General features: G+C 44.6%; 1 protein-coding gene across 1 annotated transcript; it reads right to left on the bottom strand.

Annotated features, from left to right (window-relative positions):
- Nucleotides 1–1,620: 1,620 nt before the first annotated feature.
- ctdspl2b (CTD (carboxy-terminal domain, RNA polymerase II, polypeptide A) small phosphatase like 2b) lies at nucleotides 1,621–16,012 on the bottom strand. Its single transcript, XM_060072153.1, has 13 exons — nucleotides 15,799–16,012; nucleotides 13,110–13,300; nucleotides 10,642–10,765; nucleotides 10,154–10,303; nucleotides 9,369–9,668; nucleotides 8,969–9,065; nucleotides 8,321–8,432; nucleotides 7,196–7,282; nucleotides 6,310–6,372; nucleotides 6,136–6,215; nucleotides 5,290–5,416; nucleotides 4,730–4,825; nucleotides 1,621–4,565 (listed from the first exon to the last, which is right to left on the bottom strand). Exons 2-13 carry the CDS (start codon nucleotides 13,275–13,277, stop codon nucleotides 4,500–4,502), a joined length of 1,470 nt encoding a protein of 489 aa, XP_059928136.1. The 5' UTR covers nucleotides 13,278–13,300; nucleotides 15,799–16,012; the 3' UTR covers nucleotides 1,621–4,499.
- Nucleotides 16,013–16,041: the final 29 nt, after the last annotated feature.

Here is a 16,041-nt window from a genome sequence, read left to right as displayed (position 1 = left end):
TTAAGACCCCTACGTTTTCTAAAATGTAGTTTACTGATCCTTTAAAAAAATAAAAATAAAATAGCATGTGGAAGGATTTTATAAGATATAAAATCCTACAATGGTCTTGGAAATTAGATAGCCTATCAATTCTTTATTATATATATATTTTATATAAAAGGTACAATTGCAACATGACTAAGCAGAGAATAGGCCTAAGCCATACAATGATAAAGGATAACATATGTTTGAGAAGTATGGTCTATCTACTGAGGATAATGAGGCTATATGATTTAGATTGAACAGGCATAGTCCTACTGTAACAGTTGATTATTTATACATCATTAATTTAATTGGCTCGTGTCACTTAAAAAAGTTCTAAAGAAAATATGTCCAACATATCACCAGGCTCCTTCAGATGTTTTTTTTTTTAAAAATTATAAACATGACACTTACCAAAGAGAATGCACACAATACAAATGGTAGGCGTTGACCACATTTTCCCGACGTTCGCCTCAAAATGTCCAGATAAAAGAAATAGCGATATCGTCTTTTCTTATCCCGTCAAGTTAGAAAACACTAATTTCACGCAAAGGGGAACATTTTAAAACGACCAACTTCATCTTGGTTATGAAACAAGTCTCCTTTGGGCTACTTTTGTTCAGAATATTGTCCAATCGAGCACGCCAAGGTGTTTCGTCCTTTTCTTATCTCAAGGGATGCTCAAGAAGAAGACCAGTTAAGACGGGGATCTGGGGTGGACTGACCTGGCCTACTAACCGTCTTGGAAACCACTCACATGTCTGAGTGCAATGCTACACCTGGTGCTCTAAAGCCTCGTAATTAAGGCCAGAAAGCGTCGGACGAGGTGCGAAACGCGGAACGGATTTCGCCTGGGGGGGAAAAAATAAAAAAGTTTGGCCATTAGTGATGAAATATTCATGATCCGTGTTGATTAGCTCCTCTCACGGCTCTTGTCTGAAACCGGAGTCCGGTCACTCAAGACAACATAAGATTCCCCGACATCTGGTGGTGCGGAAAACCTTACGATAATAACCAATAATTGCAAGGTAGTTACAGGTTGTTGCACTCATTAGTTCGTCCGGGGAGGCATAATCAAAGACCCGCTACACGTTGTTACCACGGAACAACGACGATGTTACAAAGTGACATTTATAAAATAAATATATAAATCGGTCTTCCCAGGGATCGAACCAACAACCTTTTGATTCGTAGTCAGACTCTCCACTGGACCGCATAACATGCCATAAAAATAATAACCTAAAGCACAACGATGCAGCATCTTTCAACATAAGTAAACTAAGACAAACAAGTTTATTATTCATTTAGGAAACAAATTATGATGCCATATTTACCTTGGGCTGTTGTGGAAATAGTTATTCAGAATACTTGCCTGGGGGAATTATTTGAAGCAATAAAACAAGCCTCTATCAGATTAGCGAATATGGTCTAGGAGGGCAAGGTATCACTTAATCAAGGAAAGCCTCTGGAATAGCCAACACGTAATTAGCCTGCATTAGACGCTTTTAGCTGCGGTGGAAGTTTGGTTCTCAGTGTTTTTCTCAGGCCAAATTTGGAAGTTCAAGCATGCACAAAATGAAGACAAAAACACACAGGAGGTTAACTTTAAAACTTTGTTTCAGAAAGTCATTGTAACTGTATATACACTTTACAATAGCATAGCCTTTTGGCCAAGAAAGATGTCTTTAAGCATTTTTTTTTTTAAATACATCTTTAGCACAAATAGCATTTCCTGCAAGTAAAATGGCTGAACAGATATTGGGGAGAAAAAAAAAGGATCTGTAACACGATTGCTTTTTTTCTGCAGAAATGAAGTGCCTTGATTAAAGCTTAACCAGGACTTTCCTCATATAGCAAGCTTGAATCTCTACATGCTAAGTTAAACAGTTTAGTGACACTGTGCTAAACTAAACATACATACAGATAGTTGTAAGAAAAAAAGACACTCCATCTTATGTAAAGTTAAATCTTCATTAATACATTTAAAAAGTAGATACGACATGCCTTTTGAAATCAAAAATACAAAAGATTTTCCTTATTCAAGGATTTTTTTAAACATGAATCAGTTTGTTATTGTACAACACCCAAGTGTACAATACAAATGGTAATGCACATAAAAACGAGCTGGATGACAAATATCAAAACACCTCCTGACCGATCCTTCAGAAAAATAAAAATAAAACAAGCCCAGCTCACAATCCGCACCATGCTCCCATAACCATCTCTCCAACACCTGGGGTACCCCATCGTAAAGGGACAGCATTATCAAGGTGGGACCCCCTGAATAACTAATTCATTGTCAACTCCCCTCTAGCCGCCTGGTAATCCCGAGGGTCTGTGTAACATGCCCCATACCATATCAGTTAAAGGAGTAACCAAACGCACAGGGACACCAAACCCCATCATTAGCACCAGCGGATGTCTATGCTTTAGCTGACAAGTTGAATGGCATCGCTCTGCACCTATTACAGCCAATCAGAAAACGGCAACTGCAGTATGTGCATTGTTTCACCAGAGGGGTTGCTGTTGCTGCCATTTGGTTTCAGGTTTTGGTACCTCTTTCAAACTGAAATAGGCAGCGATGAGCTGTGGAGAATGAAGGAGCCTGTTCAGCTGGAGCTCTCTGCGTAGCTTACATTCAGAGTCTGGACACACACGTACGCACATACAAACATACATACATAGCGCCCAGGGAGTGATCAGGCTAGACTCGAGTCATGGTTCTCCAGCTAGGAGAGGCATGGATACGCAGTGAGCCGTTTGTGCTCTACAAGCCGGAAGAAGGAAAAAGGGAAGCCATACTGCTTTGTTCATGGACCACAACTACATACGACACAACAAATAAAACCGAGCCCCACATCTTAAAACAAGAGGTCTTGATTGTCTTCTACAAAACCCAGGGGGGTTAAACCAAGATGTGTGCTACTGTAACGTCAACGCACCGACGAAAGCGAGGACTCCAGGAGTATTTCTACAGCGCTGCATCAGACATCACCAGCCGACACCGGAACCCAACGCCGCAGAAGTAAGGACATGGGGAGTCGGGGCGGGGGTCCGCTTTCCAGCGTGGTGGTGGTCACGCCGCCAGCACTAACAAAAACCTATCCTACGACGACACATCATGGGGGCACGACCTCCAACCCTCTGAGGGTTCCGTGGAGAGGGACATCGAGTATTACTAAACCACTGTCCAAAAGCACGGCGGTAGGGGCAGAAACACATTCATATAGTTGCCGTTTGTCAACGAAATCACTGTAAAACTGCATTCCAAAAAAAAAAAAAAAAAAAAAAAAAGGCATCAGAGAACGTACATAAAACAGGGTCAAGGAAAGGAGACACTGCCAGGAGATACGGGGAGGTGTGGGGGAATTGGTGCTGCATTGGGAACGGCCAACAGACGTGGGTACCAGACAGGGCCTGGCCCACAGGCTGACCAGAATCCATCACATGCTGGCAAAGAGGTGCTACAGGAGTTAATCTCCAAGAGGTACAAACACATAGCCATCTAGTTACACGTGAGAGTTAGCCTAGCCTCGAGCTGAACTACGACTGGGAGCAGAAAACAATACTGATATCAGACCAAAAGACCGTTAAAAACAAAAAACATATATAGAAACTTAACTTTGACACGTATCACTTTAAAAATGAATGCCCTTTAATGACCTGTTGCGTGTTTCAGGTAAGCAGACTTCAAGCCAATTCTTAATTAGAAAGCCATCATGTGTTTACTTAACGTTTGAGCGTGCCCGGTTGCTTACACCGGCACGGCACACAAACCTCAGCATACCGTTTATTCATGTGACCATACAGGGACCCTCTCCCCACCCTACCCAAACCACCCACCTATACACAAACAGTTCATTTTTCTTATATTTTTCTTTACTAAAAACAAAATGCCAGCAGCCAGAGTGATGCAAAATTCAGCTGTAGAGGAATGCATAATGACATCTTAGACGCTACTACATGTTCAAAAAAGGAGGGACATGGTGGCAGTCCAACGCAGTCCTATAGACGAAGAAGTCCTCGTCCATTTTGGAGTCTTTTACACCGAGCGGAGGAGCACCTGGGGGGGGGGGGGGGGGGGGGCTGGTATTGGCGTGAAAAGGGCTAGCCAGAGCTAGGAGATCGTCATTTTTAAAAAGGTGGTCTTCCCCTAAAATCGGTTTTCAGGTGTTGCCGCAGCAACGGGAGAACAAAAAGGAGTCCACACAGCTCCTCCGGAGAAGTTGGTTTCATTTTTCCATTTCATGTCGTTGGTAGAAAAAAATATCCCAACCCCGGCTTTAAAAATCGTTATATTCTTCTTCATCATGATGTTTAGTCATAAAATCATTTTGGGTTTAAAAAACAAAAGTGAACGGGGAAGGAAGGAAAAGGGGCCGATGATTTAACAGTAATGGTAATGTTGTCGAGTTCGTCTGAAGGAGGGCTTTTTACATGTCCGCTGTTGATGACAGTTGTCCTGTAACCACGGTGACTCAGTCCGGGGGCAGCAGGTCGTGTAGCCGGAACCGCTCTCGTACGTGTGGGCGGACATCTTGGTTCTGGAGAGACGACATAAAAAAAGAAAAAAAAACATCCATCTCAATGTAAAATACTCACAATTCCTTATATGGTCCAGAGCACATTGTTCTATGACAAGAACAGCGTGTGTAGGACTGTTTAGGACTATGTATTTAACAAACATGTCCGTAAGCAATGAACTCACCATCTCTACCAACTTCTCAAGGAAGGGGACCAGCTTCAACAGCTCATTGTCATTCTTGTCCATGAACCAGCTCTCTATTGGAATGCCATTGGAGAGCTAGGGGGAGAGGGGAGGGTTTAATCACCATGTCAACAAGTTGTTGTTCTTGAAATACCAACCGTCAGCCGCTAACATTTCAGTCCATGTTTACAAACATTTCCCTCCGATATACATGCATTACAGTCCCAACATATATAAAACCCATCAATACACCGTCTATATTACAGCCTAATAACTACAATTTAGTCAAAGCTGACACCTTCAACACAGCCTACAGGTAGACTGTAGACATTACAGCTTAGCCACAGATCCTGCCCACTTATCCAACCATCACTTCTACATTATACTATCTCTGCACTGGTTCTATCATTTGGTAAAAACTGTAACCGTCTCGACTGTTAAGCCCACATACCAAATGGTGTCTATACCAACTGTGAGACTACCAAGAGGTTTTAATGTGTTCCTGCCATCATACAGAACAGAGACACTCCACTCCAGGGAGTGATGGGTTCCCAGTTCACCTGGTAAGCGAAGGCCTGTGGTGAATTGTCAATGATGATGGTCTTGGAGAGATCTCTGCCCAGAATGTTCAGGTCCTTGATGTAGTTCCCCTGGACACAAACGCAGTGCTCGCGGAAGAGCCGGTGCCTGCAGCAACACAGAGATCGAGATACGAGTCAGACGCCAGGTGGACTGCACTGCCTTTAGGTTTAAGCCTTTTTACTGTTGCAAAGCAACTATGGAAAATCTGCATGTAAATGGACGATGACGTTGGCTGCTTGTTTCTTGAGTTGCTTAGCGTGGCGCAGAGCAACGCAAAAGCCGTGGTCCAAAGTAGGGATCGACCGATATATCGGTCGGCCGATATTATCGGCCGATATTCGCGTTTTTTACGTGTATCGTATCGGCCGATACGCGGCTTTTTTTTGGCTGATTATTATTATTATTATTTTTTTTTTACTTGTTCTACCTCACCTGTTTTTAATATTTGTTAAATATTGTTCATCTACTTGTTCTTACTTGTTCTACTTCACCTGTTTTTACTATTTGTTAAATATTGTTTTTTATATTGAAGTTCAATAATTGTTCCTTTAAAAAAATAATAATAATAAAATCGGCTCAAGAAAATCGGTATCGGCGTATCGGCTAAGGCTGATGAAAAAATATCGGTATCGTATCGGCCCTAAAAAATCTGTATCGGTCGATCCCTAGTCCAAAGACCTGCTTCCCATTGACAACAATGACAAACTAGCCGCTCCCAGTCGTTAAAAGCATTCAGTGGGATCGTGGCCTACAGTAATCATAACAAATGAATGGTACATAATAAGAAACAAAATGAACGAATGGTGGTTTTTAAAGAGTCCGACCTGACGAGCTGTTTCTTGGGGTCCAGGATGTTGAGCAATTTGTCAGCATACACCTTCTTGGAGGCCGTGAAGAGGATGATCTGAAGGACAAAGGACAGGATCAGTCACGGTGACCACAGACACAAATTCTGACCAGTCTCAACATTCGACTGCAGCCCCTGGAGGCGTCCTTGCCTCATAGATCTGGGACATGCGCTCCAGGAACTCTCTGAAGAACGGCCTGAGACGCACGTAGACCTGCAGGAAACACCACCGTTAACCACATACACATACACACATCTCACAGTACAACATGAGGCAATCTGATGCATTTAATTGTCAGCGAGAACATGCTATTATGAAAATGCATAAATATATTTAAGATATGTCTTTTTATTCATCACACATTCATGCCAAAAAATTTGGGATGATTTGTTGAACCTAACAGAAGGGGAAAATAATGGATCTCTGGATTGCATATGTGACATTTTTCCATTGTTATTGTTCTAGCAGGTTCTCCAGTACTCTAGGCTGAAAGGTGGGCACTGTCTGTGACATTCTGCAGGGTGCGGAACGGATCGGATCGCAAAGGTGCGGTAGGGAGGGGGCGGTATAGCCCAGCTCAGTTCTGAGGTCGCGTTTCCACCGCCGACAGTACCCTTTGTGGTAGGCCGGATGTCGATCGCCGCGGCAGCTACGAAAACATCGTAAACAACGTCTTCCTCCCCAAGAATGCAGAAGAAACGTCTCCACCTCCTTGTTCGCCCAAGCAAGCGTTTTACGCGACATGTTAATTGTAAAGAATAATACCTCGAGGCTACTGTTTGTTTGTTTTTATCCCCGCGTCACCCGGAAGTGATGTTTCTTCCCGGGACCCTTTCAGGCGTCTCGTCTCCAGTACCCCAACGGAGGAGTCCTGAAAACGAGGCCAAAACGGGTACGGCTAAGCCCACTTTTGGTGGTGGAAACGCGACCCGATCCGCACCTTTGCGATCCGATCCGCACCCTGCAGTGGAAACGCGCCATAAAGCCACTGGTGAGACCCCAGAGGGTCCTAATGAGGGGATCCGGAGAGCCTCACCTGGTAGATGACATCCTGGAAGAGGACAGGGAAGGTAAGTGCGGCGTCCTCCAGCTCGTTCAGACTGCAGTGGACCAACGTCTCGTCCTGTGGAAACACAGGTCCAGAGACAACTCAAAAATACAGTTCAATAACAGGAGAAGGGCTTAATGTAGGCATTCGAGTGCCTTATTGTCCTATTACAACAGTCCCGTTTGTTTAGACTTCAATGCCCACACCGATGCTTTTCAAAGCTCTGCATGTGGCTGGTTGTCATGGAAACATATTTTATGGCGTTTATCTTTGAAGCTGTAGCCTCTTATCTCTCCCGTTTGTTTCTTTGCCGTTCAGCAGCAGCTTTAGCAGCACAGATCACAGGGTCTCGTGCTGTAGTTCCACTACTGGCGTTAGTGATAAACAACATCCCTTCCTCTACTACATCCCTGAAACATTGATGGCAATGAAACTGATGTATTTAAAAGGAATAAATTAATAATTTCCAGCATTTATGAACAATAAATTACTTAAAAGGGTGAATTGGTGACATGAGTGAATCCAGCATGAGAAGTATGTAGTAAATGGTCCGTATTTATATATAGCGCTTTTCAGACCCGTTGCCACTCGCATTACTTTAGAATTATTGCATTCAATTCACCCATTCATTTACCAAGCCACCAAGCAAGGCAACAGCCAGCGTGTCAGTATCGTTTAGGAATAGGCATCTTGCTCAGGGACACATACACTTAACTAGGAGCCAGGGACCGAAACAGCAACTTTTCCGCTCTACGCGAACTTTGGAGTAGAGCGGGGCCAGACAACCCCGCTGTACTCCCTGACACTCCCTAACATCACGGAAAACTCTGCATGAGTCAAAGCTGATTAGTGCATCATGTTAAGCATGTGTACAGTAGGTGTGGGACTGTGTGTACAGTGTGCTCACACTGCTGAAACATAAAACTCTAATCAAAGTTGTATCACAGTGGAAACAAATGTGTGACCAATCAAAAAAAATGAGAGAGAGGAAGGTAACATGAGTGAGTGAGTGTGTGTGTGGCCTAGCACAAGAGAAAACGTGGGCGTGCACTGGGTCTCCAGAGGTAAGGCTGTTTTGTGTACCACACAGTGTGAGAAAGAGTGTGTACAGACCAGGTCTAGCACCAGGGAGAACTCAGGAGTGCTGCGGGTCTTCAGAGGCAAGGCTGGTTTGCGGGTCAGCTGCTCTTCAGTGAGAGGAGGAACGTGCTTGATGAAGAAATAACTGAAAAACACAACACAGATGACGCGGGTTAACGTAGAGCAACATGGAGTACAACAGACTCATTAAAATGGACAACCAATAAACCAAACAAACTACTAATAGGCTGGAACAAATGAGGTAGGCTGATATCCAGCAGTCATCTGGGGGGGGGTCAGTCAGTGTGCGTCAGTCAGTATGAGGTTTCCGGACAAATCAGTGACTCGCCATACAAGTACTTCCCTAAATGTCTCGTCGCAAAGACCAAAGTGCTATATTTATATTGTTTACATTCCTGGCAGGTGCGTTTATGCGAAATGCTCTTAGACAGAAATGACAAAGTGATTTTGACTGATGATATTGGTGATGGATGTCTTTGTGAAAGCAGCAGAGACAGTTACCAAGGTTTGTTCACCCTGATCGGTACAATCCTATAAAAGAAAGCCATATCAAAAAGTGAGCCAAGAGAACTACCTAACTGCCTTGGAATGAACAGACATCCGTCCACTTCTTTCTTAACACTAAAGCAATGCGATCAGCAGCAGCAGCAGCAGACTCACGGATCAAACACCTCCCAGTCCTCCTCGTAGGTAGGCTCGGCTGGCACCGTAGTGGGGGCGACGTCCACGTAGGCCGTGTCCGGAGTGGACCCTGGAGCTATTGGGAGGGGACGGGAGAACAGGCCAAAAAGGGATTTCAATTTAGACACCTTGTGTTCCACGGGATAAAATGCATACGTACATCCCTGCTAACTCACGAGAAAAAGAGTGAGGTTCTCCAGAACCCAGGACACGTGTGAGGCGCACCTCGCGGAGCCCACCCCCTAATCGTTTGTTGTTTAAACATCCATGTTGAACAGCGTGTGCAGTAGTGCAGTGATGGGATAGAACGCTCTTGTGTTGCCATGCCGATTATCTGCATCCCGGCGTCATGATTATCCTCTGTGCCCATGGCGGTTACCTGTGAGTGGCGGCAGGTCAATGTCCGGCTCCAACTCTCCCGCTGCCTCCGTCTTCTCCTCCTCCTGGGGGGGAGGTGGTGGAGGAGGGGAAGGCGGTAGCGGGGGGGCCGCCGAGGCGATGGGGCTCTGCTGCGCTGGGAGCGGCGGGGGCCTGGTGGGGTAAAGGGGGACGGCGCTGGGGAGGTCCTGCACCGCCGTGGCTGTGCCGGCGGGGATCTCCTCCACCTGCTCTATCTCCAGCTGCTTCACCACCTCCTCCGCCTCCACCGCCTGGTCTGGGGAGTCCGACCCGGCCGGCGCTGCCACAACACACACACGCCAGATTATTAGAAACATAAAGACAAAAGGACACAAAAACTACCGAAATAAGCTCTCAACCGGCCATAACACTAGCAGGAGATATTACCAGATTACTTGTACTAGCAACAGGACAGAACCGTCCCAACCCATTACCAGATTACTACCACTGTAGCAGGACAGATTACAAGATTATCAACAGGGCACAAAACAGATTTACATATTATACCAGATGGACAGATTACCATTTACCATCACCATAGATTTATATATATTGCCCAGATTGAATGCATTATGTTCCACAGTATGATGGCTCTAATGTTATTAGTTGGATGAGCATTACAAACTCGGCACCAGTTGTGTGAATATGCGAAACCGTTTAAAATCCTTAACATCTAGTTTTCGAGCCATCCCCCTTGGACCCACAAAGGGAACAAACAAACAAAACGGAGCAAAAGGACACTTGGAAAAGGTTCTGGTCAAGTACCGGCTTTAGCTGGCGAGAAGAAGTTGAAGACGGGGGAGAAGATGGTGCCCAGGAGGGTGGAGCGGGGTGGGCTGACGGGGAGCTCCACCTCCGTGGTCTCCTCCATCTTTCCGTTGGCCTTCTCCTTACTTCTGTCATGGTTGCTGGTCTCTGGGGGAACAGCAGGAGGAAATGGACCATTGGAATAAAATGAAAAAGGGAATCGATTGAATTAATTAGCTGTATTTAGCACATTTTGCATGTACATTTTTGTGTCTATATGTGAATGTTTTTCTGCATTTCATATGAACATTTCTGTACTGCATTGCTTTTTTTACATTTCAATTTTCCATCTGGAGCTGAGCAATTGCGATAGAAAGCGCTTCCTTGCTTGATTTATAAAGTACTCTGAATCTATTGCCACACAAGGTTTTCCCAGCGGGAGAACAATGTCCTCCCGATGGATAAAGTGGGACCCATCCCTCCGCCGGGCTGGGAGCACCACTCACGTCCGTTGGCGGGGCCTTTCCGGCTGGGCCGTGCCTGGGGTCTACCGGTCGGGGTCGAAGAGATCAGGTTGTTGTCCACATCACAGTGGAGACGTGCCTTCTTGGCTGGGCTATCCTGTTGGACCTGGAACAATAATGAATAAACGTCACAACACAGGAGGATAGATACATTTAGCATGGCTTTTCACGTCCTTCAACAATGTTCTGGTTAAAAGGTGTAATGTGTGACAGAAAGTGTATATTTGTTCAATCATGGTGCGAGTCTTGATGTAAAAGAAAATTTGATTTTTTTTCAAAATGGACACACGTAGCATAATATTCGTTGTAGTCATACTTTATCATAAGATGCATGTCCCTAGCAGACTGTATAGAACACAGCCTAAATGACACCCTGACAGTTGTAGCAACTTCAATGGTGGATACTTGCTAGGTTTGACAGGACAGAAAAGAAGGTGAAGAAAACACGCAAGCCTTTAATGTTAAATAATCTCATCACAACTGTAAAGCGGAAGACACTGATCCCAGATACACCTCGCATCCAAATCATAAAAGTATTTTGTACTATGACGTACGAGAACGAGTATGAGCACGGCCATTTGGCCGATGAAGCTCCTGATGACTGCTTCCTTCCTAGGACACATGCGTCACCGACATGATCATTGGCCCTGACCAGTGCAAACAAGTGATGACACCCATGACTAGTTGTGCATGAGCTGGTCCTAATATTTTAATGGGATTTAAAGTCCAACATCTGGAAGGTTGCCATCTCCTCTGTGGTCAGCCAAAATTCACAGCAGCTTATAATGCTAGTTAATGCTAGTTAATGCTCGTGGCCAGGTGCTACAGCATTACACCGGAACTGGTTTACTTGGTGATTCACATGTCGAGTTGGGGGGGAGACACACACAATAACACAAGTCCACTGGGCCGCACGCACGTTTTAATGGAAGGTGTGAGTAATCCGTGCCAAGGCCTATCCGGATACATGTGGACACAGGACACCAGCAGGAGGAGAGGGGCAGTGTTACGTGCCACTGTGTTTTCATGGAATTGGTCTGCAGAAGGTGTGAGTAATACATGCCTGTGTGTGTGTATGTATGCGTGCGTACACTGAGATCCCACATTGAATGAATGAGTTCTTCAGGTTTAACCTTGTCTTGGAGATGTTAATTTGCACGTATGGAAATACAATGTTGAAGAAAAAAATAAATAATTGGAGATATACTTTACGGGCAGGGATGAGCACTAATCCAATCAGAGCATCACTCCTTATGGCATCAGTATGATGGTGGTCTGATTGTATACCTATTACCACGGCTACGCCTCTGCCCCTGGCATGTCAATCCAATAGAAACCCTAGATAAGGATGCTGTCCAATTACAAAGGCGCCAATGGGAAAACCACTTTATGAAGTCTGGACAGCAGAGCAACCTCTTCCTCATCCGAGGTAAATTTGGTAGAAGAATCTCATAATAGATTAAAGAAAGTTACCATTATGAGCAGTACAGAACTGATCCCCTGATCCATCAGATAGGAAGGACACAAAACAAGATCTGAATAGATTTTTTTTAAGTCCCATCCATGAAACCCATCAACAGACTATGTTGTTGTTATATTTGTTGTTATCATGAGTGCAACAGTTTAGAAAGTGGTGTGAACTGGGCATCAGATGACGGCCTGCTGCGTAACAGCATGCCTCGATTAATTTTAACACAGCATTGTATTACTGTGAATTCAACCTCACAGGAAGGATCTATAAAACCCCAAAGGGAGGAAATATCCATCATCTGAGTGGTGGAATATTATGAAAACACTGTTTTGGATGAACATATGCCTTTGATTCGTCCGTGTCTTTTCTACTCCCAAATGCAATCTGCCATCTCTGAGGCGGTTGTCGTTCTCAAAACAAACAGCAGGGTGGTAGGAGGTGTAATTGTCAGCATAGTAGTCTGGTACAGAATTCCTGCATGTAGTTCTCGCATCGTGGAATCAAAGGGCCGGTAATGTATATAGTGAGTCCGTCTGCGAGGACAAGAGTTTCAGCCAAGCAGGACTTTTCCACCAGTTCTTGTGCCTGTTGCTACACACCCACTGTGTGAGCCAGCAGCTAAATTTAGAATGATGCCTGAGCTCTCACCGGACGAGCTGCAGCATTCCAGTAAGCCCGAGAAAGACGACACTATGCTCAGACACACACTGGAATTACAGCTGGAAAAATACACCCTGGCCAATACTACGCTACTTTCTCCAATTGGACAACCGGTGGGCAAGAGAAGAATGGTTCAACGCTCGACTGTGGACCCCATCGCCCATGTACAGTAACTGGTTGCCGCTGGGAACGAAAGGCAGGAGTCTACTCATTGATTGACAAACTCTGCTTCCCATGAACCCCTCACACAACCCCAAGCCATGCCACCAATTACAACTCCAGACCGGTCAAACAGGTCTGCTAGTTAAGCGGATGTTACCTTGACGGTGCTCCCCCTGATGAACTTCTTAATAGTGGAGAGCAGGCCCCTCCCACCACTGGTGGGCGTGTCCTCCTCGACGTCGGAATGCCTGCGCTTGGTCCGCGAGGGGCGGGGCGCCACGGCTGGGACGGACTGCTGGGATGCTTTACGCATTCTCAGCCTCATGGTTTCAGCAGTCACATGTACGGCTGAACGAGACCAGGGGGGGGGGAGGGAGAGAGATGGAGCAACACGTTAGACACTTTTCAAATTAAATTTCATTCACAGAGAAGTAGGAGGCTGAAACGCTCATTCATGAAGCAAAGGCGATCAAGGAGTTAAAAAAAAAACTCCTTGTTAAAAGTTAAAATAGACTAAATATCAGTACACATTTTTTTTTAATGGAGATGCAGTGGTAATACTAGTATTCATAATAGTCTTGTAGAGCGGTAATGATTTAGATCTACTAGTTTTCCGTTTACTTGCGGTGGTGTAGTTATGTTGTACAGTAGTGATACTGGTACTTATATTGTTGTGGTACTTGTCTGGTGCTGTAGTAGTGTAGCAGTTTTAGTGCAGGCCTCTGCCAACATCTGGTAGCATTCAGGATCCCATTTCACTGACATCACAGCACATCTTGGCATCTTTCCCAATTCTAAACCCCATCTCCGCAATTTCCCATTTACATAACATAAAAATAATTCATAAGAAACGGATGAGGTGCAAACCATGTACTTGTAAAAGCTGCTTAGACAACTTGGAGAAATGCATAACCAAACACAGCTGTTAAGATAATTTAAATAATTGCAATATACTATTAAGTTGAAAAAACGAACCAAAAAAAAAGAAAAACGATCTTCCTCCTAAGCCAAACCCCTTTTGGGTTTATGTAACAACTAGATGGAAATGTGTTAGGACATATCCAGTGCCTGCACCAGAACTACATCTGGTTTACATTTCCACAAGGATGTATCTGCAAACCGATGAAGTTGGTGTGTAGGTATATACGCCGCTATACCCCATTCGCACAAGATAAACCAACGCATCTCAGGAGTCCAGTGTCATTATGTTGATCTTACAGACGTTAATCAGCTTAAGGCTGTACAAATCAATTGGTGATCTTTTTCAACTTATCCTGACAAGATACTCAAGGATGCATTGTGTCTTTCAGGAGTTGACAGGATTAGTTAGAGTGAAAACTGGTGATTGGACAAGATGTTCTTTATTTACCCCAACCTAGAAATTGGGGTTCCACAGCAGAATGTGCAGGACATTAAGACGATTACTAAGAGACACCATTTTTAAATAAGATGTGGTGTGACAAAAAAACATACGCACACACACACACACACAAGATAGTACATATGTAAAGTACTGAGGAGAATCCATTAATGTTCCTCAAGTGACGTGTCCAGTGATTCACATGTGCTAAATATTTTTGTTTACCCTGGGTTAAGTGCATTTAAATTCGTCTCTGATATAGTTAAAAGGGGGAATAACGAGAAACTAAAACTAATTACACGGCCAGACTTACTCAATGCGTTTATGCTTAGGTATAATACATAGTGTGGGAGATGTGTGCAGACAGCCACCCGGGGCTCATGTAGGTACAACAAGTGAGCGGGAAACGGTGCAACGATGCCAATACAAGCCTCTTAGCCTGTTAGCTATCATTAGCCACCGGGGCCTTTTCAATAGCCTACATGAAGAGCTACACATAAGTTTAAAAAACAACACCACCACATTATATATAAACATATATATTTAAACAAAAAAAGCCCGCAAACGTATTCACAGAAAACCACATGTTGATTGTGGATAATAAAATCAACACAGCGCCTACCAGGTGGACAGCTAGCAACTGTAACGTTAGTTCAATGAACACCCATCAAGTAACGTTACACACATGTCGGAAGCGTAGGGTTGTATTTTAGGTTCTTGGGGTCAAACCACATGTGATCATTTGAACAACTAATGTAATGTTTAAAGATTATCAGATGCTGAGAAAGTAGGATAACATGAAACCAGACCTGGACAGAACTAGATGCTAGTTTAGCATCAAAGCTGCCCTTAGCATTTGAACACGAAACAGAAATGAATATAACAATGAAATGAGTATAACATCAGTGTAACGAGCTATATTTTAGATTAATTGCAAAATGTGTCACAGCCGCCTGTTGGGGATACTTGTTACCGTGAAGAAATGAATCAAGTGATTAATCAAGTGAAGGAAACGATCCAGACCACCGATACACCTTCAATACATGTCATGTGTTTAAACAGAGCAAGGGGTGGTCTTCTATCAATCCTTACACGAAATAACATGAACTGGGTGACCATGGCCAGGGTCTAGACCTCACCATGTAGTGAAGAAACATGACATTCCGTCTGGGCTGTAAGCTTTGTGGCTAAAGCTAACATGCTAAACCATTGACTTTGCCTCAGATGCTACCAGCACACAGCTCGGCGGACCGGGGCTCCGTGGACCAGCATTCAGTATTAATCACCCCATTAAGGGCTGTCGATACAACCCCGTTGTGGGTGTAAAATACTCCATTGAAAGCTACGTCAACATGGTTGTTTTTTTCAGACATATTTCGTTTTTGTTTTTTTTGCCGAATAGCTCCGGGCTAGCATGGGGGAACAGCCACTATATGAAAACATGTTCCCTCACCCACGCAAGAAACACAACATGGTATGTACTCACACAAGTGATCCGCAGTGCAGCCGGGCAGCAGAGTGAAACGAGTTGGGCTCCGCCAGCCGCCACCACAAACATGGGACAACAGCGGGTTGTTTACGTGATCCGGTCCGCCTTCACGCTGTCGCTACTCAGAGGCCGAGTCCGGAGGATCCTCCGTTGTTACCAGGCGCCATTTCCCGCCTCCTCTGCCCACTCTCTGAGGCAGATACCCGTATGGGTCCCGGACACACCCCCTTACCTCGCACG

The sequence above is a fragment of the Gadus macrocephalus genome, chromosome 14 (genome assembly GCF_031168955.1).
Source record: "Gadus macrocephalus chromosome 14, ASM3116895v1".
Taxonomy (NCBI): domain Eukaryota; kingdom Metazoa; phylum Chordata; class Actinopteri; order Gadiformes; family Gadidae; genus Gadus; species Gadus macrocephalus.
Note: the sequence above shows the minus strand (reverse complement) of the source record. Positions and strands in the feature narration are given on the sequence as shown.